At 45.0% G+C, this 25600-nt stretch overlaps 1 protein-coding gene across 1 annotated transcript in view; it reads left to right on the forward strand.

Annotated features, from left to right (window-relative positions):
* Positions 1-3885: 3885 nt before the first annotated feature.
* Positions 3886-25600, forward strand: part of CATSPER4 (cation channel sperm associated 4) — a 48713-nt gene continuing 26998 nt past the window's right edge. The window contains exons 1-7 of the mRNA XM_032227744.1: positions 3886-3942; positions 15348-15431; positions 16028-16171; positions 18016-18117; positions 20139-20236; positions 20573-20693; positions 23752-23885. Coding sequence (XP_032083635.1) covers positions 3886-3942; positions 15348-15431; positions 16028-16171; positions 18016-18117; positions 20139-20236; positions 20573-20693; positions 23752-23885 — 740 coding nt within the window. The remainder of the gene's footprint in view (positions 3943-15347; positions 15432-16027; positions 16172-18015; positions 18118-20138; positions 20237-20572; positions 20694-23751; positions 23886-25600) is intronic.

The following is a 25600-nucleotide window of genomic DNA, read 5'->3' on the forward strand; positions in this document are numbered from 1 at the left end:
ATAATTCAGCAGGCCAAAATTGTTGTTATTTTTTTAAAACCACTTTTTCACATCTGGTTATCATCAGTGGAATTCAGGAGTCTGGTTAAAAAGCTATGTAACTTCTTCAACCTCTGTGTGTGTGTGTGTGTGTGTGTGTGTGTGTGTGTGTGCGCACCAGAGGTGGGTTTCAACCGGTTTGCGGCGGTCCCTGCGAACCGGTTGGTCGGCGAACCCGGAAGTAAGTAACTTTCGGGAACGGCGAAGGGCGCGCCCGCCCGCGGTCCTTACCCGGTTTTGACGAGTTCTGCGCTTCTACGCATATGCAGGACGCATACAGCGCCTGCGCGATCCTCCAGGAGCAGCTGGAGCGTCACACAGACGCTAGTACGCATGCGTGCACCGCGCGCATGCACGAGGACGCCGCCGGCCCCGTTCCAACCGAACCAGTTGGAACGGGGCGAGAAACCCACCCCTGGTATGCACCTATATCAGGGGTCCCCCAAAACCCCCGGTTTGTGGACTGGCACTAGGCCATGGCATGCCAGAAAAACTGATCCAGGCAAACAAGCAAAGTCCCATCCGTGGGATGCATGCAGCATGCGAAACTACATCTACTCTAATCTACAGAGAAACCCCTCTCCCCGGAGCCAGTCCCTAGTGCCCAAAAGGTTGGGGGCTGCTGCTGCTGATCTATATCATCTCAGCCACATTCTCCTGTTGCCTTACAGTAAGGAGAAGTATGGTGGGTGACCACGAAATGGTAGCCACCCACAAATAATAAATAAATAAATAAAGTTCATCCCAAGCTACTAGCCGTAGCTTCCTTTGTGATCTCAAATCCATTCTGCAGCCATCCATCCTCCGGCCAGGTTTTAGATCAATTACCTTCCACTTCTACCCACCCTCTGGATCCTTCCCGTAACCACGGTTACGTGGACCAGGCAATTAATTGCCCCTTCAGCATGCAGCTGTGGGCATCGTTAACACAGTGGCAGCAGCAGGGGAGGAATTAGAGATAATTATAAGTCTGGGTAGTGTCCCAGCTGCAGAGGGCTGTGCCACCCAAGTTAGCAGGCTGGCTGCGGCTTTCTGCTCGCTTGAAATCGGGTTGCAAAAGTTCCTTTTGAAAAGCATTCCCCCTTTTTTCTTCTTCTCTCCCACCCCCTCTCCTAAACATCACTCCCACCCACCCCCCTGCCCCAGCTGCACTTCCTTTCCCAGCGGCAAAAATCCCATCGGCTTGCTCTGAAATTTTGAGCAAACAGAAGGAGGAAGGATGGACTGTCCCAAAATGTTGGGGTGCAATAAAGGCACTGGGGAGTGAAACGTTCCCCGGAGATATCTCTGAAGATATCTTCCCCTGCTGATCTTCTACAATGTGATGACACAGATGCAGTCTTGAGGCTAAAACAGATGAAGAACATATAAAGAACTACAAAGATCAGAGAAGAGCAACAAAGATGATGAGGGGACTGGAGGCCAAAACATAAAGGACAGTTGCAGGAACTGGGTATGTCTAGTTTAATGAAAAGAAGGACTAGGGGTGACAGGATAGCTGTGTTCTAATATCTAATGGGCTGCCACAAAGAATAGGGGGTCAAGCTATTCCTCAAAGCATTTGAAGTTAGGACAAGAAGTAACGAACGAGAATTAATTAAAGACAGAAGCAACCTAGAACTGAGGAGAAATTTCCTGACAATGAGAACAATTAATCAACTTGCCTCCATAGGTTGTGAATGCCCCAACACTGGAAGTTTAAAAGAAGAGATTGGATAACCGTTTGTATGAAATGGTATAGGGTTTCCTGCCTGAGCAGGGGGCTGGACTAGAAGACCTCCAAGGTCCCTTCTAATCTAACCAGTAGTGGGATTCAAATAATTTAGCAACCATTTCTCTGCCCTAATGATTTCTTCCAACAACCATTTCACCAAACTGCTCAGAAAGTTAACCGGTTCTCCCAAAGTGGTGCGAACTGGCTGAATCCCACCACTGCTTCTGACTCTCTTAAATTGTTCTTCCTTGGTCTATTTACACCTATATTTGCCCTGCTTTTCTTTCAAAGAATTGCAAGCTCCCTTCCAACTCTGTTATTCCGTTGAGCTCACTGCTGATAGCTCAGGAGGCAGAATGTCTTTCTTACAAAGGAAAGTATTTGAAGCTCAGGGTTGACACGAGGGGTCCTGGGTGCTCCCTGAGCTTGCTTGTTTTCTTGCAGATGTTTCATTACCTAAACTAGATAACAACATCAGTGCCTTTCTCCCCTCAACTGAAAAAAAGCCGAGGGGGGAAAGCGTGATGCTCCCAAATGAGGTTTGAGATAGGATATATACCCACGGCTTGTCCTTCTGCCCAGCTCACCCCATTCACACCGCTTGACAATGAAAATGCTGAAAGAAATTTCCCAGGATGTTAAGAGAAATGCAAGGACAGGGGTGTGCTCAGCCCTTTGTGTCCTCTTCAAGGATTCACAGATGTTCAGACAAAGCATTGGCCTGAATTTTCAGCTCAGTACTAAAGACTATTGATGCCTCTCTTTGTCCTTCAGACAATATCCTTTCATTGGGTTTTCTTTTTTTAGGAAGAGGGACGGATGGGCTTATCACAGATCTCCATTTGAAGGTGGGAGAAAGATAAATTTAGGACATTCCACTACCCATTTATTGCTGAGTACATGGCGGCACTAAGGCAACCCAAAAGTTTTTTGGGGGAATTTTAGTTCTCTCTATTCCTTTTCTAGACACAACTAGACGCAAGGACAGTTCCCCCCACCCCGAATGCCATCACTCTGCTAAACAAATAATTCCCTCAACACTGTCAAACTATTTACTAAGTTTGCATTACTATTACTCTTAATCTTCTCATCGTTCCTATCACCCATCTCCTCCCACTCATGACTGTTTGCATGTAACTTTGTTGCTTGCATCCTTATGATTTATATTGATTGTTTCCTAGTATGATTTGATTGCTTTTATGACTATACTTTGCAATGTTGTACCTCATGATTCTTGACAAATGTATCTTTTCTTTTATGTACACTGAGAGTATCTGCACCAAAGACAAATTCCTTGTGTGTCCAATCACACTTGGCCAATAAAGAATTCTATTCTATTCTATTCTATTCTATTCTATTCTATTCTATTCTATTCTATTCTATTCCATTCCATTCCAGTCTACTCTACTCTACTCTACTCTACTCGACCCTACTCTACTCTAATTCTGTTCTGTTCTATTCTATTCCATTCCATTCCATTCAATGGTGGGTTTCAAATTTTTTTAGAATCTATTCTGTAGGTGTGGCTTGTTTAGTGGGAGTGGCTTGGCAGTCATGTGACTGGGTGGGAGTGGCCAAGTCGATGTCACTGAATTCTTTGCCCCAATGAATGATCTACAAAAAGAAGATATGAAAAAGGAAATTTATTATTTTGTGCACTTACTACTTAAATAAGATTAAAATAAGTACACAAAACAATAAAACTGCTACTTACAGAAGGAAGATAACTGTCCTTGCCAGTCTTCTACATCGCTGACCACACTTGCACCCTCGTGCTTACTGGTAGCCATTCATCCTAGGCAGTTCGGGGACCTTTCAAAGGTGCCTCGCAAAGGCCCCGAACTTGCCTAGGATGCCGGCCGCACCGCGTAAGCTCTCGTCCCCGCCACTTAGTTCACTTACCTGAGGGAGGCAGCAATAGCAGCAGGGAAGGCAAGCAAAGTGAGGATGCGATCACAGGATGATGCGAGAGCCAAAGAGGTAAGTTGCCCGTCCACGCCACGGTTTAAATAGGGCTCTCAGAGACGGGGTGATTGGCGAGCCAGCCAATCAGTGAGCGGCGGGCGGGGAAGCATGGTGCCGATGGGTGGAGCGAGCGAGTGAGCGGCGACTAGACAGGTGGGGGGGAGCAAATGGGGAGCGAGCGTTACGGTACCGTGCCACCTGACGAACGGGTTCTCAAAGGTACGGTAAATTTGACCAACTGGTACGTGCGTACCAGGAGAAACCCACCCCTGATTCCATTCCACTCCACTCCACTCCATTCCCTTCTATTCCACTCCACTCCATTCCATTGTATTCAGTACCATTGTAACTTTGAACTGTCACTAAATGAATGGTTATAAGTTGAGGTCTTCCTGTACTGCTTAGAGCAGATGAACAAGAGGGTTTCTATAAACATTCAGCCATAATTGGCCCCAACTTTTCTATCCTTTCCTAAGGGCCTGGCTCTGTCAATCAGCTAGGAGCCCCAATGGAGGAACACCGCAGTGGAGGTAGTTGATCAAGTAACAACAGATCCTACCTCCCCTCACTCCACCTCCACCCCCCACCCCCCCGAGTGTCATCAGATGTTTGGTTTTAATTTATGTCTTAATGTACATGTATAAATGCATTTTTTTCTGACTGTAAGACATCCAGAGTTACGCTGCGGTAAGATGGGTGGCCAATAAACTTTATAAACAAATACAATTTAATAATTGACTATCTTAGTAAAATACAACATTATGTATTTCTTCCATTGCAACCTCTCCTTGGCTTGATATTGCTTGAGGTTGTAGGTACTACTGTGAGTTATGCTGAACACCTTATCTAGTTGCTTCATTAATAATTGTGTCATTGCTCCATTCAAATCCAACTTCGAACAAGACTTCACTGATTTCTGGCATACCTTTAATGGAAGGGGAAATAAGCATTGAAAGCTCCCCCCTGCCATTACATAATTCACTCTAACCACTGAGCCGTGGTGGCACAGTGGTGAGAATGAAGAACTGTAGGTTACTTCTGCTGCCTGCCGGCTTCCTGCAATTTGGCAGTTTGAATCTCACCAGGTTCAGGGTTGACTCAGCCTTCCATCCTTCCAAGGTGGGTGAAATGAGGACTCAGATTGTTGGGGGCAATAGGCTGATTCTGTAAACTGCTTAGAGAAGCTGTAAAAGCACTGTGAAGTGGTAGATAAGTCTAGGTGCTATTGCTATTGTTTAAGCAAATTTCCTTCATTCAGTTAATGCCAAACTCCCCCCTCTATCTGGGCATCATTGTATTTTTATGGCTACAAGAGTTTGAGTCCAGCTCTGTCTGTCAATGCATTTCCCCAATGCCAGTATTCAGTATTTTGATGTTCGGCCCCAATGTAGTTAAACCAGAAGAGCCTTTTGGAAGAAAAAAAATTAAAAAGCATTTTGCTGATAGTAATTGCAGGAAACAGATGGCTCCCTAAGCAGTGAGTCTCGGAATGCGTTAATGGGAACCAACAACAAATCCCTGAGCTTTTATTTTTTCAAAATAAACCCTTAACATTGTAACAGACAAAGCTGCCTTTTCCTCAACCAGGTTTATCTAACTATGCTCCCTGCTGGCTGGGGAAGATGGGGGTGGTAATCCTCTCCAGCTGCAAGCCACCTGGTTGGTAAAAACTGAATTAGGAATCATTACCATAACATTGTTAATGTGTTAGAAAGGTAACAACAGGCAAATAACATCAACAATGACGTTCAGGGGTGGGCCCCTGGGGGTTCGCACAGGTTTGTGCAATCCTCTAGCTAGGATTCTGCCAAGTTCAGCGAACTCCAAAATGCCACCACTGGCTGGCCATGCCCATGCCCACCCTACCCTCCCAGCCTGCCCCTCCCCTCCCTGGAGTCTTCACACGGTTCATTCATCATGCTAGGTAAGTACAGGGTCTGCGCGGAGGCTCCGGAAGGGGGGAAAATGGGCCTACTGGAAGTTCTGGAAGTCTGGAAACGGGTCTGCTTCCAACCTCTGGAGAGCCTCCGAAGCCCAGGGGAAGCAGTTTTCGCCTTCCCAGAGTGTCATGGGCGACCGGGGAACCGGTTCAGGGGTGTGGCCAGCCGGCTGTCCCTACCGGTTCGGTGACCCAGTTGCAATTTCCACTGCTTGCTTGCCCGAACCAGTGCGAACCTGCAGCAACCCACTTCTGCACTGTATCTGTGTGTTTGCCACATTTTAGACAGTATCCCCTCATGCGCAGCCAAAGCAGAGATTGAACCTGCAATTTTTTACATGCAAAGCCTGTGTGTTTCTCACTGAGTGTCCCTCGCAGGCCCCTCTTCTTCAATTAACTTCTCTGATCAGATCCCTCGCGCTGATGTTTCCTGATGGAACACCTGTTTCGAAAAGCGCCTCACCCGCATGCTGAGAAGGTTCGGGCATTCCATGAGCATTAGAGAGACTCTATGAATATGCGCAGGCACATTCTTGACTCGGGCACAGGGTAAGGCGTGTATTTATAATCTGTCTCGTATCAGAAGGTTTTTTTTTTTAAAAAGAGAGTGTTAATGGATTGCTGGCAGAACAAATAGGAATAACACACCTCATAAAAAGTAATTTTCTTAGTAGCTGTCAGGCTTCCTTGCTAGTACCATGTTTCTCCAAAAATAAGACAGGGTCTTATTTTCTTTTGACCCCTGAAATAAGCACTTGGCCTTATTTTGGGGGAGGTCTTATTATTTTTGAGGTGCAGGAGGCAACGAGTATGGTCACTTCATGGCCGCTGCTGTATTGCAATATTTTCGGGGAGGGCTTATTTTGGGGGGAAAGGCTTAGTTTAGTGCATGCGCTCAAAAGCCCAATTGGGCTTATTATCCAGGGAGGTCTTATTTTCAGGGAAACAGGGTAATATGGAATGGAAATAGTGCACCCATGGAGCAAGATGAGCAATGTTTTTGAAAAAGCAGCTTACGATTGCATTAAAAGAATTACAGCACGGCTCCTGCTTTCAAATGAAGCCATCTATGTGTGGACAGGTAGTCCTCGACTTACAGCAGTCCATTTAGTGTCCGCTCAAAGTTACAACGGCACTAAAAAGAGTGACATGACCGTTTTTCACACTTAACGACCGTTGCATCATTCCCATAGTCAGGTGATAAAAAGTTTAGACACTTGGCAACTGATTCATATTTATGACGGTTGCAGTGTCCCGGGGTCACGTGATCCCTTTTTGAGACCTTCTGACAAGCAAAGCCAATGGGGAAGCCAGATTCACTTAACAACCATGTCACTAACTTAACAACTTCAGTGATTCACTTAACAACTTTGGCAAGAAAGGTTGTTAAATGGGGGTGGGGGAATTCACTTAACAAATGTCACTTAGCAAAGAAATGTTGGGCTCAATTGTGGCCATAAGTTGAAAACTACGTATACCCCATAAGCAATTTTAGGCAACAACATCCTGGTCTGTTCCTTGTGTACTTTTGGAGCAATGGGAAATGGCTTATCTCTCTGGGGAGATGGGTTGAGATGCCTCTGTGACAGTGGTGGGATTCACCTATTCGGGAGAACCGGTTGGTAACTTTCTAAGTAGTTCGGAGAACTGGTTGTTGGAAGAAATCTCCTTTTGTTTTTTTCCACTTTACAGGGCTAATCCTGTAAGGAAGGCAGGAAGGAAACATTCTGGTGTTGTTTCTAGCCTCATCTTGATTGCCCTGCTTACAGAAACTGCCTCTCCAGTTAACCCTTATTACCATTGTAACAACTAAGGCGAAGTGCCCATCGACCTGAGTGACATTGACTTGGCCACGCCCACATGATCACATGACCATCGAGCCCCGCCTACCCAGCTGGTCATTAGGGCAGAGAACTGGTTGGTAAATTATTTGAATCCCACCACTGCTCTGATTAGGAGCCACTCACAGTTTGTTATAAGACGGGCAGATAATGTGTTGATTGTTTGAATAACTGCTAAAGTTATCAATTCTCTATGATTACGGTATTATAAAGTCCCTTGGTCGAGTGGTGCAGTGGCCAGAAATGGAGCTCTCATCTCAAAATCAGGAGGCTGTGAATTCAATCCTAGGTAGGGGCAGGTATTTCTCCCTCTGGACACAATGTGAATATATCTGCTGAACAAAACTCCGCATTGGTGACGGGAAAGGGCATCCGGCCAGTAAACACTCAGCTCCAGTCAATTGGCCAAGACTCCACCCCGCAAGGGATTATGGGGTCTTTGAAAGAAGATAATAAGGTCCCCATGTCCTTCTGCAGAATCTCTTCTCTTCTTGTCAAAGGTTTTTGATTTCCAACTGCAACCCCTTGGAGAAACCTGGGATTACTAAGTGGAGACCAGCTTTGCTCACAGCAGCATGGGCTGTGCAACCTCTGAATAATTCCTAGGCAATTAATTTGCCAAGCTTAGTGCCAACATTTAAGATCCCATCCTGAGTTTCATACTGATAAACTTGCTAAAAATAGGCACAGTCTAGCTGAACATCTGGGGAGCGATCATCTCAGCTCCTCTGCAGAGCTCTGCGTGGTGAAATTGAAAGAGAGAGGTCCTTATTTTGCAGATTGTAAGATCCCAGAGGGGCGTATCATGGGGCTTTGGCTTCAGCTTTTCCCATGCTTGATTAGGACTGCGTGAGCTAGGCTGGGAAGGCCTAGCCGCCTCTAGGAAAGTGGCATCCATCCTGCGTTTCTTAGCTCCCTACCACCCCCGTGCGGTCAAAAGGCGTCAGTGCAGTTTCGGCTGACTGCCAAAGGGATGAAGGTTTGCAAAGGAACTGTTTAAGCAGGTGCTTCCCAAACCTTTCTCTCAAACTGCTGATCAGAAACTCTTCCTTTAAATACTCTTTTGTTATGATTGGGTAATGAGTTTGCGTGCGACAACCCTCCCCCCCCCCAAAAAGCACTTTTACTCAATTTCAAGTAATTTCCCCAGGTTTGGGAAACACGGTTAGACTATTTCAAGGTTCAAATTTTGTTCAACTGTAATTTTTTATTTTATTTTATTTTATTTTTATTTATTTTATTTTATTATTTATTTATTTATTTATTTATTTATTTATTTATTTATTTATTTATTTAGTTAGTTAGTTAGTTAGTTAGTTAGTTAGTCTGTCGAACATGTATGTGATAGCAATAGCAATAGCAGTAGCAGTTAGACTTATATACCGCTTCATAGGGCTTTCAGCCCTCTCTAAGCGGTTTACAGAGTCAGCATATCGCCCCCATGGTCTGGGTCCTCATTTTACCCACCTCGGAAGGATGGAAGGCTGAGTCAACCCTGAGCCGGTGAGATTTGAACAGCCGAACTGCAGAACTGCAGTCAGCTGAAGTAGCCTGCAGTGCTGCATTTAACCACTGTGCCACCTCGGCTCTCGGAGATAACAGATAGAAGTATAAGCATGGACATGACCACAGGAAATGAGTACGAATAAATGGGGACAGTAGGACAGGGATGGTAGGCATGCTGGGGGGCTTATGCACGCCCCCTTTACGGACCTCTTAGGAATGGGGTGAGGTCCACGCTAGACAGTTGAAGCTGTGGGGGTTTGAAGATGTAACAACAGAGTCGGGTAGAGCATTCCAGGTATTGACCACTCTGTTACTGAAGTCACATTTTCTGCAATCGAGTTTGAAGCGGTATACCTTGAGTTTGCATCTATTGTTTGCCTGTGTATTATTGCAGTTGAAGCTGAAGTAGTCATTGACAGGTAGGACGTTGTAGCAGATAATTTTGTGTTACTATGTTTAGGTCAGATCACAGGCGGTGTAGATCTACATTGTCCAAGCCCAAAATTTCGAGCCTGGTGGCATAAGGGATTCTATTGTGAGTAGAGGAGTGGCGTGCTCTTCTCGTGAAACACCTCTGAACTCCCTCAATTGTATTAATGACCTATATAAAGTGTCGATTCCAAGCAGATGATAGTAAAACTCCTGGGAAATTACGTATCTTTCTGAGTAATGGCTGTTTCACCACGGACCATGCCTGCTATGTTAGCCAACGTGTGAATGAACAAGTCTGCCGTGGCATCTTTTTCTATGGAGAAAGTTAAATTTAAAATACGTCCCATCTACAATGACAAGATGACAGCATGATCAAGTAATCAAAGCCCTCCTCCTTATGTGCATTGTGCCACACACGCACACACACACAGGGTTGGACTTTGGTCACAAGGTTGTGAGTGCCATCTTGACTTTTCTGACACCCCCTGGGGATGCACGTGCCAACCTCTCTGAAGGATTATTGAGGAGAAAAATTGGAAGAACAAGAATGTTGGCACCTGGAGCTCTTGAAGGGGATAAAAAAACAACCCTGCTATATCTGTATAAAAATAAATACATTAAGATACCCCTTTTCAGAATTCTTTTTTTCTTTTTTCATCCCAGCTCTGCCTAGTAAACACGGGTGGCATTATATTACTGATTCATAATGGAATACATTTAGTAATTTGTAGCTATAATTTTGGTCAGCATTTTAAGTTGATTGAAGTGAGTTAAGCACCAGGTGGAACTGGCGGGGGGAAAAAAACCTCCAGAAAGCTATTTCTGCACTAATTATCTTTAGGAATAAAGCTTTACCTAAGAGGCTCTTAGACAGTAAGTAGGTAAGGTTTTCATGTGAATATGCTTATAATAAGGACGATAAGAAAGCCAGGCATACATCAGCTGGTCTACGAGTCATTTTTCTTATTTAAAATATATGTTTGTAGTTCAGCTTGCCTTTTTGGTAGGGGGTATGAGTTTGGAAAAGGACTGATGAACATTTTCTGTATTAAAACTATATATTTTTTTTGTTCCTTGCTATAATTGTTTTCTTTGGAGTGGTGAGTACTATAAGAAACTGTCTTTTGATGGAATATAGATTTTTCCTTTGTTACTTGTGAAATACTTGCGGGTGGGAAAAGGATTTGAAGATGCCCCCCCCCCCAACACCTTGGCTTCAGAATTGCGGTTTAAGCTGCTGATTGACATCTGTAAATCCTTTCATAACATTTCATTTTTTGGAGGGTGCCTACAAATGAGTGCTATAGTGGCCTAAAGCTGGAGTTCTCGCCTCATGATCAGAAAGCTGTGAGTTCAATAGCAATAGCAGTAGACTTATACACCGCTTCATAGGGCTTTCAGCCCTCTCTAAGCGGTTTACAGAGAGTCAGCATATTGCCCCCAACAATCTGGGTCCTCATTTTACCCACCTCGGAAGGATGGAAGGCTGAGTCAACCCTGAGCCGGTGGGATTTGAACCGCTGAACTGCTGATCTAGCAGTAGCCTGCAGTGCTGCATTTAACCACTGCGCCACCTTGGCTCAATCCTAGGTGGAGGCAGATATTTCTCTCTCTGGGTACATTGAGAATATATCTGCTGAACAAAACTCCACATTGGCGACAGGAAGGGCATCCGGCCACTAAAACACCCTGCTAGTTCCATTCAGTTGCCCAGACTCCACCCCTCAAGGGATTATGGGGTCGTTAAAAGAAAGAAGAAGGTGCCTTCAAATCAGTGTTGACTACTGGTGACTGGACAAATCCCTTCAATTTTATTGGCCTGATTTTGGAAGTGGTTTACCATTGCCTGCTTCCTAGGGCTGAGAGAGAGTGACTGGCCCCAAGTCACCCAGAATGGCTTTATGCCTAAAGTGGGACTAGAACTCACGGTCTCCTGGTTTGTAGCCTGATGCGTTAACTACCTGAGTGTCCAATGAAACAGTAAGCAGGATTCAGGTGATCTCCTTGTGGCCTGCTGTCATGCAACCTTAACACAAGCAGTGAAACATCCATCAGCTGCCTGTGTAGCATATCCTTTTGTTTAGCTTCAAATTTGGTAAATTTTGTGAGGGGTTTTTTTTTTGTGTGTGTGTGTGCTTCTGCATTGCAAAAACATTGGCGAGTTTGTTATTTTATGATTTAGTTCTCTATGCAGCAGTGGTGGGTTTCAAAAATTTTTGGAACCTACTCTGTGGGTGTGGCCTCCTTTGTGGGAGTGGCTTGCTGGCCATGTGACCTGGTGGGAGTGGCTTGCCGGCCATGTGTTCTCTCTCTCTCTCTCTCTCTCTCTCTCTCTCTCTCTCTCTCTCTCTTTCCGTCTCTCTGTCCCTTTTTTCTTTTTTTTCATCTCTCTCTCACTCTTTTTCTTTCTTTTTTCTTTCTTTCTTTCTTTCTTTCTTTCTTTCTTCTTTTCTTTCTCTTTCTCTCTCTCTCTCTGTGTGTGTGTGTGTGTGTGTGTGTGTAGCAGTGGTGGGTTTCAAAAAATTTTGGAACCTCTTCTGTAGGTGTGGCCTGCTTTCCGGGTTCACTGGTGGAACCTCTTCTAACCGGTTCAGTAGATTTAACGAACCGGTTCTACCGAATAGGTGTGAACTGGTAGGAACCCACCTCTGCTATGCAGATTCAATCAAGGAGCTGGTTGAGAAAGCTGGGGTAGCGAGGTTGTGTGCCTACATCCAGAAGGATGTTGAGGATTGTACAGAGATTAGATTTGCTACTGTTGTTTCTGATAAGCTTTTTCTGCTATTTATGGTACCATGCACGTATAAAGAATATCTATTGGTACCCAATTGTGGTAAGCAGGGAAATCTTCCCCCACATTTCCAAGGTGATCCTGCTTGAGCCAAGATGCACCATCCTGTGGCTGCAATGCATGCCCTTGAATATCTCTTAATCCCATCCCACAAGGTGTCCCGAAGGTAATTTGCAGTAGGCAACATTACTTTCCGGGGGGGTGGTGGTGTTCTCCTTGAAAACATTTCACTTCTCATCTAAGAAGCTTCTTCAGTTCTTGGATGAGAAATGAAAAGTTTTCAAGGGGAAAAAAAACAAGAGAGTCCAGTTGCCTATTGAAAAGCAACTTTGGGACAACCATGACCTGGATGATTGAGATTAGACATCATCATGGAACTGAGGCAGAACACAGATGTGGGACGAGAAAAACCCCAGCAAATGACAATAAAAGATGAACAAAAAATTCAGAAAATAGAGGAGAAACCAGAAGGGGCTGAAGGAAGGAATAGAGGAGATTAATCCCAAAATGGTAAAAGCAGATTTGGAGATGGAAGTGATAGTAGTAATTCTTAAAACGGAACACACAGATTATTCTTTAAGAGTTCAAAGAGAATAAAGAGAAAGCTTTTTTTTAAAATGATGAAAAGAATTACCAAAACGTAAATGGATTGAAATTCAAAAAAAAGGGCAAGAAATATTATTACTAGTAGTACTGTGTATAATATATATTGACCCAGACAATACATTGCTCACCAAGCATTTATGGATGCTTAAAGAAAAAAACTATAAATGAAATTATATTTTAAAAAAGAGAATAGACATCATCATGCAAGGTGAATTGGGTTGTCAAATTAGGTATGGCTGGCGCATGAGTTGCCTAATGGGGAGACTTTATTCGCCAGGCAGAATCCTGCCTCCTCTCCTCAATCTATGAGAAAAGTTTGCAGGAAATCCTTTCCCCCTCAATTTTTCTCCTCTTGGTACCTGCTGCTTTCTATCTTTCGCCCTGTTGTCACCTGCGTAGAAGGCAGCTCTGATGTCTGTGACGTCACACTTACCAGGTTCTACAGGAGTGGAATGTCCAAGGGACAGGTGGTGGCCTTGGCAAGGAGATGGTGGTGGCCTTGGAAAGGAGAAAAGGATGGAGAACCGTTATAAGCCCACGCCGGTTAGAGATTGGTTTTTGAATTCTCAATTGGGCTGATGGTGGTGGATGGATTCATCCTCCCCTTCTTTGGAGGATAGCATTGAAACCTCATGAAGGGGTGGATGAGCTGGAGAGTTTGGGAACCCCACTTCTAAATGGTCCATAGTCTGCCATGTCACACTGTTTATTTATTTGTATCCCACCCTTATAGGGACATGGTGGCTCAGTGGCTAAGACGCTGAGCTTGTCCATCAGAAAGGTTGGCAGTTTGGCGGTTTGAATCCCTAGCGCCGAGTAATGGAGTGAGCTCCCATTACTTGTTCCCAGCTTCTGCCAACCTAGCAGTTCGAAAGCACGTAAAAAATTCAAGTAGAAAAATAGGGACCACCTTTGGTGGGAAAGTAACAGCGTTCTGTGTGCCTTTGGCGTTTAATCATGCCGGCCACATGACCACGGAGAAGTCTTTGGACAGCGCTGGCTCTTTGGCTTTGAAACGGAGATGAGCACCGCCCCCTAGAGTTGGGAATGACTAGCACAGATGTGCAAGGGGAACCTTTACCTTTACTTTACCACCCTTATTATTTTTACAAACAACTCAAGGCATTGAACATATCCAAGACACCAGAGGTGGGTTTCTGCTGGTTTGCCCCGGATCGGGCGAACTGGTAATGGCGGCAGGAAGATCCACCCACCCGCCCGGACGCTTCTGCACACACGCATAAGCGAACCAGTAGTAAAATAAATTGAAACCCACCACTGCAACACACCTTCCTCTTCCTGTTTCCCCCCACAACAATAACAACAACCCTGTGAGGTGGATTGGGCCGAGAGAGAGAGAGAGAGGGAGAGAGAGAGAGGGAGTGGGAGAGAGGGAGGTAGGGGGAGGTAGGGGGAGAGAGGGAGGGAGGGCGAGGGAGGGAGAGAGAGAAAGAGAGAGGGAGACAGGGAGAGAGGGAGAGGGAGGGAGGGTGAGAGAGAGAGGGAGAATGGGAGAGGGAGGGGGAGAGCGGGAGGGAGAGAGAGACAGAGAGGGGGGAGAAAGGGAGAGGGAGGGAGGGAGAGACAGACAGAGAGAGAAAGAGAGAGGGAGACAGGGAGAGAGAGAGGGAGAGAGGGAGAGGGAGGGAGGGTGAGAGAGAGAGGGAGAATGGGAGAGGGAGGGGGAGAGCGGGAGGGAGAGAGAGACAGAGAGGGGGGAGAAAGGGAGAGGGAGGGAGGGAGAGACAGACAGAGAGAGAAAGAGAGAGGGAGACAGGGAGAGAGAGAGGGAGAAAGGGAGAGGGAGGGGGAGAGAGAGAGGGAGAGAGAGAGAGACAGAGGGGGGAGAAAGGGAGAGGGAGAAAGGGAGAGGGAGGGAGAGAGAGAGAGAGAGAGAGAGACCTGGTCCAAAGTCAGCCAGCAGATTTTCATGGCTAAGGGGGAACTTGAACTCACGGCCACCTGATTTCTAGCCTGGCACCACTAGACCAGGGGTATCAAGCTTGATTACATTGTGGGCAGCATCAGGGTTGTGTTTGACCTGGGGGCCTGGGTATGTATGTGCCCAGGGTGTGTGTGTGTGTTGCCAGGGTGGGCATGGCCAGCTCGACGTCACCTGTCAAGGCTCTGTTTTAGGCCACAAAGGTCTCCTCTGCCCGCAAAAAGGAGCTTCCCTGGGCTCCATTTTCACTGGCAGAGGGCTGCAGGAGAACGTTGTGGCCAAAAACGGAGCCCAGGTGGGCTGAGCATGCTCCTCCCAAGCTCAGTTTTTGCTGGCAGAGGGACTGTGGGCCTGTCCTTTGCTGTTTATAGGGCAGCCCCGGGGGGGGATCTGGGCCCCTGCCCTTTAGTTTGACACCCCTGCATTAGACCAAACTAGTTCACTTTAAGATATTTAGCGACTGATCCCAGGAAATAATGGTTCCAATTTTCCCCTCCCATCACTGCACCCCTAATTTTTAGAATGTGCTGCAGCATGTGAACAGATAATAGCGAAAGTTTTCTTTTCTACAGGGAAATGATCAGTATTATCGGAAGAGTTCCCTTATTGACTATGACATGCCCCTGATTAACTGCAGAGAAATCACTCGGGCACAGGTATTCCGCTTTCCCCTTATGGCTTTGTCTGAAGGGCTCTTTCCTTCTTTCTTGGTGTGTTTTGGTGATGAAAACAGGATTTGGGAAAGTGATTCACTGTAATGGAACATCTACGTGGGGAAATTGCAGAGGGGGAAAACAGACAAGCGACACTAAGACTAAAGAGGTCCAATTTCTGCAGCCAAGATGAGAGGCTCAGGAGGGGAGCTTTCACTCAGGCAACACAGTGATGGTGAACCTATGACACATGTGCCAGCTGATTTTCGGGGAGGAACTTTTTCACCCTCCCAAGTCTTCAGGAAAGCATCCAGAGCCTGGGGAGGGCAAAAACTCCCCTCCCCCCCATGCATGGGGGAGCGTGCATGTATGCGCGGGTGGGTGGTCACACATGCACACATGATATCACGTGCACATGCATAATTTGGCACACCTTTAGAAACAGGTTAGCCATCACTGCAGTACAGCATTCACCCACATATATATCTCTCTTTTTGGACCTGGCAGGATTTGGAAGCTTATTAATAAGTTTACCCACATTTCCCTTTTCAGAGTATACATATATAAGAATTTCATTCCACCCCTCTTTTTTTCAACAGGATGACTGGGATGTGGAAGAATTCATCTCAAAAACCTGCATGTCCAGGTTCCTGCATCATTCCTCTTTCAAGATTTTGATAGCATGTGTCATAATTGGCAACGCCATCATCATTGCTCTCCGAACGGAGCCAACACTTGAAAATGTTGGTATACCATTTCTAGCAGGAGAACTGATTCCTGCTAAAATGTGGGGGTGGGCAAAGACCCCCTGCTTCTCCAGGGACTGTCCTGTGCCTTCCGATGATCTCTGGGCTGCATAAACCTCTCCCTCCCCTAGCCCTATTTTGTGGGCCATGAATGATACAGACTACTCAGCGCTGCTGAGAGTTTGCTTTTTTTGTGTGTGAAGACTAAACATAGGTAACCTACGGTAAACCGCCTCGAGACTTAACATGCTTATTTTGATTTAAAAAAAGAAGTTCTCTATAACAAGGATGTCAAACTCAATTTCATTGAGGGCCGCATCAGGGTTGTGTTTAACCTCAGGGGGCTGGGGTGGGCGTGGCCAGCTTGACATCACTCATGTTGGGGCCACCTGTATAGGCCCGAGTGCTCTGCCAGCGAAAATGGGATCCCGAGCTCTGTTTTCACTGGCAGAGGCACCGCGGGCCAGTCCTTCACTGCTTGCAGGATGGTCCCACAGGCCAGATGTAGCATCCTGTGGGCCGGATTTGGCCCCTGGGCCTTGAGTTTGACACCCCTGCTCTATAACTTTCTCAAAGTAATAATGCAGCAAAAAAAAAAGCATGGATCCCATGAGCTGGAAGAAAATCTTATGCACTGCCACCCTTACAGGCTGTTAAGAAATGGGCTCATTATCTGTAAAAATAGTGACCCTTCCTGCAAGAAGGAAATTAATGGATGGACCTGACTAATTAGTTGACCCCAGCTCCTCCCTGCATTTGCGGCTTCTCCTCTGCCCATCTTTTAATTCATATTATTGTACGCTCTTTGTATATTTGTACTGTTTCAATGCTTTGCTATTGTTATGTTTACATTTCTTAAACTTTCCCCCCCATTTTACTGTTTTAAGACCCCTAATGGAATGGGATAATTCATCAGGGCCAGCCTGGTGGGGTCAGCATATCACCACCACTAAGTCACCTCTGTCAACTCAACCACTGCCAAGTCACTGCAAGACAACTTCACACGGCCAACTGGCTCTAGGACAACTCGCCACGGGCAGCCCAGAACTCAATATGACAATGGCGGTGTGTGTGAAAATGGGTAGGCCCTGCCCGCCATTGCCACTCTGTGTTTTGCCCACCCGCCCTCTTACTGCCCGCCTGGCTCTCCCTTCGGCTGCCCACAATGAGTTTTCCCTGTGGTGAGTTGGTCATGTGGAGGGACTTGGTGGTGGTGAGCTGGCCATGTTGAGTTGTCCTCAGCCCTTGAGATAGGTGGCATAATAATAAATAATAAATTTAGCTAAGGGTAAAGGTTCCCCTCGCACATATATGCTAGTCATTCCCGACTCTAGGGGGCAATCCTCATCTCCGTTTCAAAGCTGAAGAGCCAGCGCTGTCCGAAGATGTCTCCGTGGTCATGTGGCCGGCATGACTAAACGCTGAAGGCGCATGGAACGCTTTCACCTTCCCACCAAAGGTGTTACCTATTTTTCTACTTGCATTTTTACCTGCTTTCGAACTGCTAGGTTGGCAGAAGCTGGGAAAAGTAATGGGAGCTCACTCCGTTATGCGGCGCTAGGGATTCGAACCGCCGAACTGGTGTCCTTTCTGATCGGCAAACTCAGTGTCTTAGCCTCTGAGCCACCATGTCCTGGCTAATAAATGTAGCAATGAAATAAATAATCAGCCCACTGATTCTTTCTTGGACTCATTAGTATGCATGCAGAGGTAAGCATTATTACGCAAATGAGGTCAATACCCAAGCATTAAAGGCCAAGTATGAGAACTTTCAGGGGGAAAAAAAAGTTATGAAAATGGAGGCATGCAAATCTCTTTTTGTTTTTCTTTTCCTCGCATAGAATTACTTTGGCTTATTCAATACCGTTGACACAATTGTTCTGTCTTTTCTGCTCTGTGAGGTCCTGCTCAACTGGTACTATGGATTCAATTTGTACTGGAAGGTGAGTGGGCCAAATCTTGTGCCTTAAAGTTTAGTCCAAAGAAACTTCATCCAGGCATTGAAACTTCGTGCAAACAGATATGTACAGGCCAGTGATGGGATTCATTTTTATTTTTTATTTTTTGCTACCAATTCTGTGGGTGGCCTGGCTTGGCTTGATGGGTCTGGCTTGATGGGCGTGGCTTGATGGGCATGGCAGGGGAAGGATACGGCAAAATCTCCATTTCCACCCCACCTCACTAACCTGGAAGTTTTTTTTTTAGTTGATCAAATTTTTATTGTTTTTCCCCTCTATAACATCTTACAATCATCACATTAAAGTTGTTGTGTCATCATACCTGTATATATCAATCTTACATCGCTTCTATATTTATATACATTCATTGAGGGAGCCGAGGTGGCGCAGTGGTTAGAGTGCAGCACTGCAGGCTACTTCAGCTGACTGTAGTTCTGCAGTTCGGCTGTTCAAATCTCACCGGCTCAAGGTTGACTCAGCCTTCCATCCTTGCGAGGTGGGTAAAATGAGGACCCAGATTGTTGGGGGCAATATGCTGACTTTGTAAACTGTTTAGAGAGGGCTGAAAGCCCTATGAAGCGGTATATAAGTCTAACTGCTATCTACTGTTCTATACATTTCTCTATTGTTTCTTGGCTGATTTAACTTTGTTACTGTTATGCAACCATTTATACCAATTATCCCAAATTTCATAGTATTCAGACTCTTCTTTGTCCTTTAATTTTAAAGTTAACTTGTCCATTTCTGCACAATCTAGAATTTTCTGAATCACTAATTCATTTGGAGGAATATTACTTTGTTTCCAACATTGGGCAAACATTATTCTGGCTGTAGTCAACAGGTGTGTTAGTATGTATTTAATTTTCTTTCTATATTTCTATAAAATCTAGAAATATAAAAATAACCTGGAAATTTTTAAGAAGATGTTGGATAACCATTTGTCTGAAGTGGTGTAAGGTTTCCTGACTAGGCAGGGGGTTGGACTAGAAGACCTCCAAGGTCCCTTCCAAATCTGTTATTCTATTCTATTCTATTCTATTCTATTCTATTCTATTCTATTCTATTCTAACCTGCTTTCCAGCTCTGTTCTCCTGTGCAGGGCAACAAAAGAAGATCCAGCCAATCAGTTGGGACCTGGGATGCAGCGAATAGATCGGGGGCGGGGCCAGCCAGAGGTGGTATTTGCCGGTTATCTGAACTACTTAAAATTTCCGCTACCCCTTTGCCAGAACAGGTCAGAACTGGTTGAATACCACCTCTGGTACCAGCAGTCTTTGACTTACGACCACAATTGAGTCCAACATTTCTGTTGCTCAGAGAAACATACGTTAAGTAAGTTTTGCCCTTTTTTATGACTGTTCTCGCTACAGTTGTTAAGTGAAACACTGCAGTTGGTGAGTTAGAGACACAGTTGTTAAGTGAAACTGGCTTTGCCATTGACTCTGCTTGTCAAAAGATCACAAAGGGGGATCACATGACCCCTGGACACTGCAACCGCCATAAATATGAGTCAGTTGCAAAGCGTCTGAATTTTGATCATTTGACCATGGGGAGGATGCAACGTAAGACTGAAAAATAGTCCTAAGTTGCTTTTTTTCAACGCCATTGTAATGGTTGCTAAACAATGACTGTAAGTTGAGGATTACTTCTAATGTCCTTTTCCCTTGTTGAAAATTGTGCTGATGGCATTTAGAAGGAATGGTGGTTGTGCTGTAACCCACATCTGATTGATGTCTGGAGTCTCGGTGCAGAGAAGGAAAATTCTTCATATTTACTAGCCTCCTGGGCATAAGCACGGAATGAATCCACTCACCTGAGATCTTCTTAGAGAGATCTCCTTCTATCTAGATCCCTGATGCTGGATTACTTCTGCCTTCCTTCTAATTTGGATCTGAAATCCCCAAATTCGCCTTACTTGGACTACAGAATTCGGAGAAGCATCATCCTTCCATATACCTAACCTTCACTTCCTTGCCTCTCAAGGTTTTGTTCTCTGCCCTCAACAGGATGGCTGGAATATCATCAATTTTTGTATTGTGACGTACCTATGCCTTGGCTTGTTGATTCCTGCATTGGAGAATCAGACTCTTTTTCGAATGGTCAGGTAAGGACCTAAAATAAAAAGGTAAGATGATCCGAGGTGGCGCAGTGGTTAAATGCAGCACTGCAGGCTACTTCAGCTGACTGCAGTTCAGCAGTTCAGCTGTTCAAATCTCACCAGGCTCAAAGTTGACTCAGCCTTCCATCATTCCGAGGTGGGTAAAATGAGGACCCGGATTGTTGTTGGGGGCAATATGCTGACTCTGTAAACCGCTTAGAGAGGGCTAAAAGCCCTATGAAGCGGTATATAAGTCTAACTGCTAACTAACTAACTAACATTTCTGGGTGCTGTCAGCTCTAGATAAGGGTACCTGCACACAGTTCCCATTTTTCCTTCCAGAGTCATGAGGCTGATTCAAGTGTGTAGCTTGGTTAGTGGCTTGGCCAGGATGATACAGGTGATCCTGAAGTCAATTCCTGACATGGCAAATATCATGATCCTACTTTTTGCCATCATGCTGGTAAGACGCCTTCATCAGATCTCCTCTCCTCGCCCTACGTTAAATTCTTTTGTCTGGAAATGAACTGACAATGACATGAAATTGTTGGAAGAAATGTCCTTCTGGGTTCAGTTCCAAGTGGGGGAAAAGACACTGGAAACATGACGCCGAGCTGGCCACGCCCACCCCGGCCCTCTTGAGGTCAAACACAATCCTGATGCAGCCCTCAATGAAATTGAGTTTGAAATAAGAAATCTTATTCCTCTCCTATCACTCCTTCCCTATGACCACCTAATTAACATCTCTCCGGTGGACAGGACCACGTGGCTTGAGGTCCTGGGGGAAAAGGGGATCCCATGCTTCCAGAGATTGGGTGAAGAAGAAAAGAGAGACCAAGATGCTGAAAGTCCCTGTTTTATGCCCTCTCTGGCCTTTGATCTTGAGCTTGTATTCTGATTGGTTGTCAAACTCCCATGGGGCCATGCAGGGGCAACTCTGTAGGCTGTGAGTCCACGTTTGGTTGAGCATTACTTCTTCCCAGGTGCCCTGTGGTGAGATGGGTAGAGGGCTAATACTATCATGCCTTAATCCCATCACCCTGGAGCTGAAGGGGGAGAACTTTGTTATGTAGAGTAGACTGTCCCAGGCTTTTTAATGGCACATTGACAAAGGTGGGGACTATTAAGCGTGTCTGCTTCTTGCCTAAAAACATGTTTCTCCATTTCTGAAACCAAGGAAATATAATATTCTGCCTTTTCAATATTTCCCAGGATAATTCAATTTTCTAGGAGAGGGCTGGGTTTTATCTTCCTACAGAAGGACTAGAGGTGACATGATAGCAGTGTTCCAAGATCTCAGGGGTTGCCGCAAAGAAGAGGGAGTCAAACTATTTTGCAAGGCACCTGAGGGCAGGACAAGAAACAATGGGTGGACACTAATCAAGGAGAGAAGCAACTTAGAACTAAGGAAAAATTTCTTGACAGTTAGAACAATCAATCAGTGGAACAATTCGCCTCCTGAAGTTGTGAATGCTCCAACACTGGAAGTTTTTAAGAAGAGATTAGACACAATTTGTCTGAAATGGTATAGAGTTTCCTGCCTGAGCAGGAGTTGGACTAGAAGACCTCAAAGTTCCCTTCCAACTCTGTTATTATTCTGAACTGAGATTTTATTTTTGCCATCATGCTGGTTCAGCCTGGTGGGTTTGTTTATTTATTTCCCCATGTTTTTTATTTTATTTAAATGATCAAAAAAAGATAGTTTTTGATTCTCCGTGATGCAACATTTGACTTCTATGTGTCAAACTTGGAGTGGTCTCCAGAATTCTGAGGGCCTGAACCTAGCTTTAGGTTAAGTACATTCACCCTTTGATGATTTGACCATCTCAGGTAGACTGAGATCGAAGTATATCATATGCAATGCAAGAGATCAGATAGATGGATGTAGATCAGTAGTCCCCAAACATGGTAACTTTAAGACTTGTGGACCTCAACTCCCAGAAATTCTGAAAGTTGAAGTCCACAAGTCTTAAAGTTGCCAAGTTTGAAGACCTCATATATTGATGGAGAATTGCATAAAATCCCAAGAGATTATTCTTCCCCAATTTTATGTTTTCTAGCATACTTTCCCCCCCTTCCCGACTTGTCAGCTAGCAATGATAGCTGGGACTTTTCAAGACTGAAGTCCAATGTGTTTGAAAAGGACTAGTTGGGAGAAAACCAGAATCAACTGGAAAATTTATTTATTTATTGAAATCATTTATATGGCGGCCCTTTTCCCAACTGTGACTCTCCATAGCATACCAAAGATTAAAAGCTAATAATTGTAGATAACAGGCTATAGCAGAAGTGTCAAACTCGATTTCATTGAGAGCCGCACCAAGGTTGTATTTGACTTCAGGGAGCCGGGGTGGGCGTGTCCACGGTGAGTATGGCCAGGGTGGGTGTGGCCAGCTTGACGTCACTCGTGTCTGGGGTGCCTGTGGTGCCCAAGTTCCGTTTCTGGCTTCAGCGTTCTCCTGCCAGAGAAAACGGAGCTTACAAGAGCTGCGCCTGGCCCCTCTGTTTTTGCTGGCAGAGCAGTGGTGGGTTGCAAGCGGGTTGCGCCCCGGTAAGGGCGTAGCAGAGCCTGCCCAGAGCACTGTATACCGTTCCAGTATGGTGCTCCGGAGCGCCCACTCACCCGCCTTACCGGACTTGTAAGTCTTCAGCGCTTCCGTGCATGCGCACGGTGCGTACAACACCTGTACGCAAAGTCCACCAGTTGGAACGGGATCCGGAACCCACCACTGTGGCAGAGGCAACCTGAGCCGTCCTTCATTGTTTGCAGGATGGCTCCGTGGGCCAGATCTAAGCACCACACGTGGCGGTTGCAGCCTGCGGGCCTTGAGTTTGACACGCCTGGTCTGTAGAGTCGAGGGGCAGCGTTAAATGAGTCATCAGCCTAGAGTCATTACAGTCTCACAAACGATCTTAAGTCCAATGCTACTTGAGTTCTGTTGACCCTTATCCGGTGCCCATTTAGTATTCAACTTTAGTTGACTAGGTTCTTCTGTATAGGTTGCTTGACCCACAAATCTTCTGAACTACTTAATGTAGTTAAATGAACAACTCAATATATGGTCCTGATTCTTTACACCTGACGAGAGGTATCAAAGAAGGAGAAAAACCTTCAACTTTGCCATTAGCAAGTGAGACTCATAGTGTGGAAAATAGCCTGAGGAATCATCTGGCTATTTTAGATAGTCTGTGTTTCTCAACCTTGGCAACTTGAAGCATTTGCTGGCTGGGGAATTCTGGGAGTTGAAGTCCAGACATCTTCAAGTTGCCAAGGTTGAGAAACACTGGTCTACAGCAAGGGTCTGCAACCCCACTACCGGGCCACGGCCTATCCACCAGTTGAGTTGCACGTGAGTGCTGGCCTGCTGCTCCTGCGGCTCGTTTCCCTTCTCCGCCCCTCCCCTGCAAAGGTTGAGGAACGTTGATCTGCAATGTTCCCTTGGGATCTTCACATTCAAGGGGGAAGCTGCGTCCCAGAAAACGGGTATTTTTGCACCATTCCCACTGTGTCTTTTTTGCAGGTCTTCTCTGTGTTTGGAGTGACTCTCTTTGGCGCCCTTGTTCCAAAGCATTTTGGGAACCTGGGAACGGCTCTTTATTCTCTTTTCATCTGCGTCACCCAGGATGGATGGATTAGTATTTATAATGACTTTGAGTGAGTAAAACCTTTTTCTACATCTCCCTCCCCCTCCTTCCTTCCTTCCTTCCTTCCTTCCTTCCTTCCTTCCTTCCTTCCTTCCTTCCTTCCTTTCTTTCTTTCTTTCTTTCTTTCTTTCTTTCTTTCTTTCTTTCATTATTTTCGTCCTTTCTATTCCTCCCTCCCTTCCTTCTTCTTTCTTTCTCTTTCCTTTCATTATTTTCTCCCTTCCTTTATTTTCCTTCCTCCATTTCTTCCTCTTTCTTTCTTTCTTTCTTTCTTTCTTTCCTTTCTTTCCTTTCATTATTTTCTCTTCCTTTCTTTTCCTCCCTCTTTTCCCCATCTTCTTTCTTTCTTTCTTTCTTTCTTTCTCTTTCCTTTCATTATTTTCTTCCTTTCTTTCTTTTCCTTCCTTTCTTTTCCTTCCCTTCGTTTCCTTCCTCCCTTCCTCTCTTCCTTTTTCTTTCTTTCTGTTTCTTTCTTTCTTTTCATTATTTTCTCCCTTCCTTTATTTCCCTTCCTCCATTCCTTCTTTCTTTCTTTCCTTTCATTATTTTTGTCCTTTCTTTTCCTCCCTCCCTTCCTTCTTCTTTCTTTCTCTTTCCTTTCATTATTTTCTCCCTTCCTTTATTTTCCTTCCTCCATTTCTTCCTTCCTTCCTTCCTTCCTTCCTTTCTTTCTTTTTCCTTTCATTATTTTCTTCCTTTCTTTCTTTTCCTTCCCTTCGTTTCCTTCCTCCCTTCCTCTCTTCCTTTTTCTTTCTTTCCGTTTCTTTCTTTCTTTTCATTATTTTCTTCCTTTCTTTTCCTCCCTCCCTCCCTCCCTCTCTTTCTTTCTTTCTTTCTTTCTTTCTCTTTCCTTTCATTATTTTCTCCCTTCCTTTATTTTCCTTCCTGCACACCTTCCTCTTTCTTTCCTTTCATTATTTTCTTCCTTTCTTTTCCTTTCTTTTCCTTCCTCCCTTCCTCTTTTTCTTTCTTTCTTTCTTTCTTTCTTTCTTTCTTTCTTTCTTTCTTTCTTCCTTCCTTCCTTCCTTCCTTTCTTTCTTTCTTTCTTTCTTTCGTGTTTTGGAGACCAAGCCAATCTCTTCTCTGTGACAGTCCCTCAAGTTCTGGAAGACTGTTATTATATCACCCCTAGTCCTCCTCCGTGTCTCCTTGTCTTTGTTAGACAAGAGATATCTAGTTCCCTCAATCATTCATCAATGTATTTAGCCTCCAGACCTCTTATCATCTTTGTTGCTCTTCTCTACGCTCTTTCTAGGCTCCCAACTATTTTTGTTTGTTTGTTTGTGTCATAGTGACCAGAATTGGAAAAAGAAAATAATTTAAAGATTAAATTTAAGAAGTATTGGAATAACCCAGTCAATGTATTCAGTCTTTGGGGGAGTATAAGACACAGCAAGGTTTTGAAGAGGCCAATTAAAAAAAAAAGTTTTTGCACTCTGCAAACCTACCAAAAATGGCCCGGTTTTTTGCAAATCGGGCCTGTTTTTTTTTTTTAAAGGGCATGAATAGTCTTTAGGAAGCTTATAGGGTGCTCCTGCCCCCCCATGAGCAAAAAAATTGCCCGTTTTGGGTCAAAAAAAGAGCATGCATAGCCTTTTGGAGGCTTATAGAATGCACCTGAGAGCGGGGGGGGGGGGGAATTGAGCAAAAAACTGCCCGTTTTTTTGTTCATTTCTGCCCTCTCCAGCCCCCAGGACTCTGAAAGCCTCCTAAAAGCTATGCACA

Source organism: Thamnophis elegans, chromosome 12, assembly GCF_009769535.1.
Source record: "Thamnophis elegans isolate rThaEle1 chromosome 12, rThaEle1.pri, whole genome shotgun sequence".
NCBI classification, from domain to species: domain Eukaryota; kingdom Metazoa; phylum Chordata; class Lepidosauria; order Squamata; family Colubridae; genus Thamnophis; species Thamnophis elegans.